Source organism: Peromyscus leucopus, chromosome 5 (assembly GCF_004664715.2).
Source record: "Peromyscus leucopus breed LL Stock chromosome 5, UCI_PerLeu_2.1, whole genome shotgun sequence".
Classification (NCBI taxonomy): Eukaryota; Metazoa; Chordata; class Mammalia; order Rodentia; family Cricetidae; genus Peromyscus; species Peromyscus leucopus.
In genome coordinates, this window is record NC_051067.1 from 40,903,311 (window position 1) to 40,904,904 (window position 1,594).

The following is a 1,594-nucleotide window of genomic DNA, read 5'->3' on the forward strand; positions in this document are numbered from 1 at the left end:
GCCAACCTGGTCTACAGAGCAAAATCCAGGAAAGGCACAAAACTACACAGAGAAACCCTGTCTCGAAAAACCAAAATAAATAAAATAAAAACTGTTGTATAGGAATCCATAAACACCCATGAAAGGTTTGACAGATAATTAAACTTTTGTCAGTACATTTCACACTTAACAGGATTAGTTTGTAAATGCATAAGACACTGTGGCTTCATCAGTTGACAAGTAATTGATGTGGCCAATAATCATGTCCACCAGCTTACTAACCCCTTGTGTTCCAGGGACCCCGAGGCTGTACCATTTAACATGAGTCTGGCGAATGAGAGCATCTCAGAGGAATTCATTCTCTTGGGGTTTTCAGATCGGCCATGGCTGGAGCTGCCACTCTTTGTGGTGTTTCTAGTGTCCTATATCTTGACCATCTTTGGGAATATGATGATCATTCTCGTGTCCCGCCTGGATGCCAAGCTCCACACCCCCATGTACTTTTTCCTCACTAACCTGTCCCTGCTGGACCTGTGCTACACCACAAGCACAGTCCCACAGATGCTCATCAACATATGCAGCACCCGGAAGGTCATCAGCTATGGTGGCTGCGTGGCCCAGCTTTTCATTTTCCTGGCCTTGGGTTGCACTGAATGTTTTCTCCTGGGTGTCATGTCCTTTGACAGGTTTGTAGCCATATGTCGGCCTCTCCATTACTCAGTCATCATGCACCACAAGCGCTGCCTCCAGTTGGCAGCTGCATGTTGGATCAGTGGCTTCAGCAACTCAGTATTGCAGTCTACTTGGACTCTAAGGATGCCACGGTGTGGTCACAAGAAAGTGGATCATTTCCTTTGTGAGATTCCTGCCCTGCTCAAATTGTCCTGTGTGGATACTACAACAATTAAAGCTGAGCTATTTTTTGGAGGTATTATTTTCCTTTTAATACCTGTGACTCTCATCCTTATCTCATATACTTTTATTGTCAAAGCAGTGTTGAGAATAAGGTCAGCTGAAGGTCGGCGAAAGGCATTTGGGACATGTGGCTCCCACCTAATTGTGGTGGTACTCTTTTATGGTACTGCCATCTACATGTATCTGCAGCCTCCTTCCCCTGCCTCCAAGGACCGGGGGAAAATGGTGTCCCTCTTTTATGGGATCATCACACCCATGCTGAACCCCCTCATCTACACCCTTAGGAACAAAGAGGTAAAGGGAGCATTTAAAAGGTTGATAGCAAGGGTCTTTGTGATTAAAAAATTAGGGTTGCCCAAATAACAGCACTATTAGTATATATTTTTACAGCCTGATTAATTATATTGTTTTGTTCCCTATGGAAATATTATGATGATCCTCCTCAAATAAAATCTTGTTGACAGACATCTATATTAGTGTTTTGCTACCTAGATATATTCATTTCACATATCCAGAGATGTGACTTTTTTTCTTAAATCTTTTGATTGCTGCTTTGTGGATTTCACATCATGTAACTGGATCCCATTCAACCCCCATCCCTTCCTGTCTGCCCTTTGTCCTCTCCCCTTGCAGCCTCCTCCCAAAAATAAAATAAAGATTAAAACAAAAACAAAAAAAAACCATATTAACAAACAACAGT

The 1,594-nt window shown here is 42.7% G+C and overlaps 1 protein-coding gene across 1 annotated transcript; it reads left to right on the plus strand.

The window, feature by feature from the left end:
* The first annotated feature begins 300 nt into the window (after positions 1 to 300).
* Positions 301 to 1,257, plus strand: LOC114701992 (olfactory receptor 2B2-like). The gene has a single exon (XM_028882213.1). The coding sequence runs from the start codon at positions 301 to 303 to the stop codon at positions 1,255 to 1,257; it is 957 nt and encodes a 318-aa protein (XP_028738046.1).
* The last annotated feature ends 337 nt before the right edge of the window (positions 1,258 to 1,594 follow it).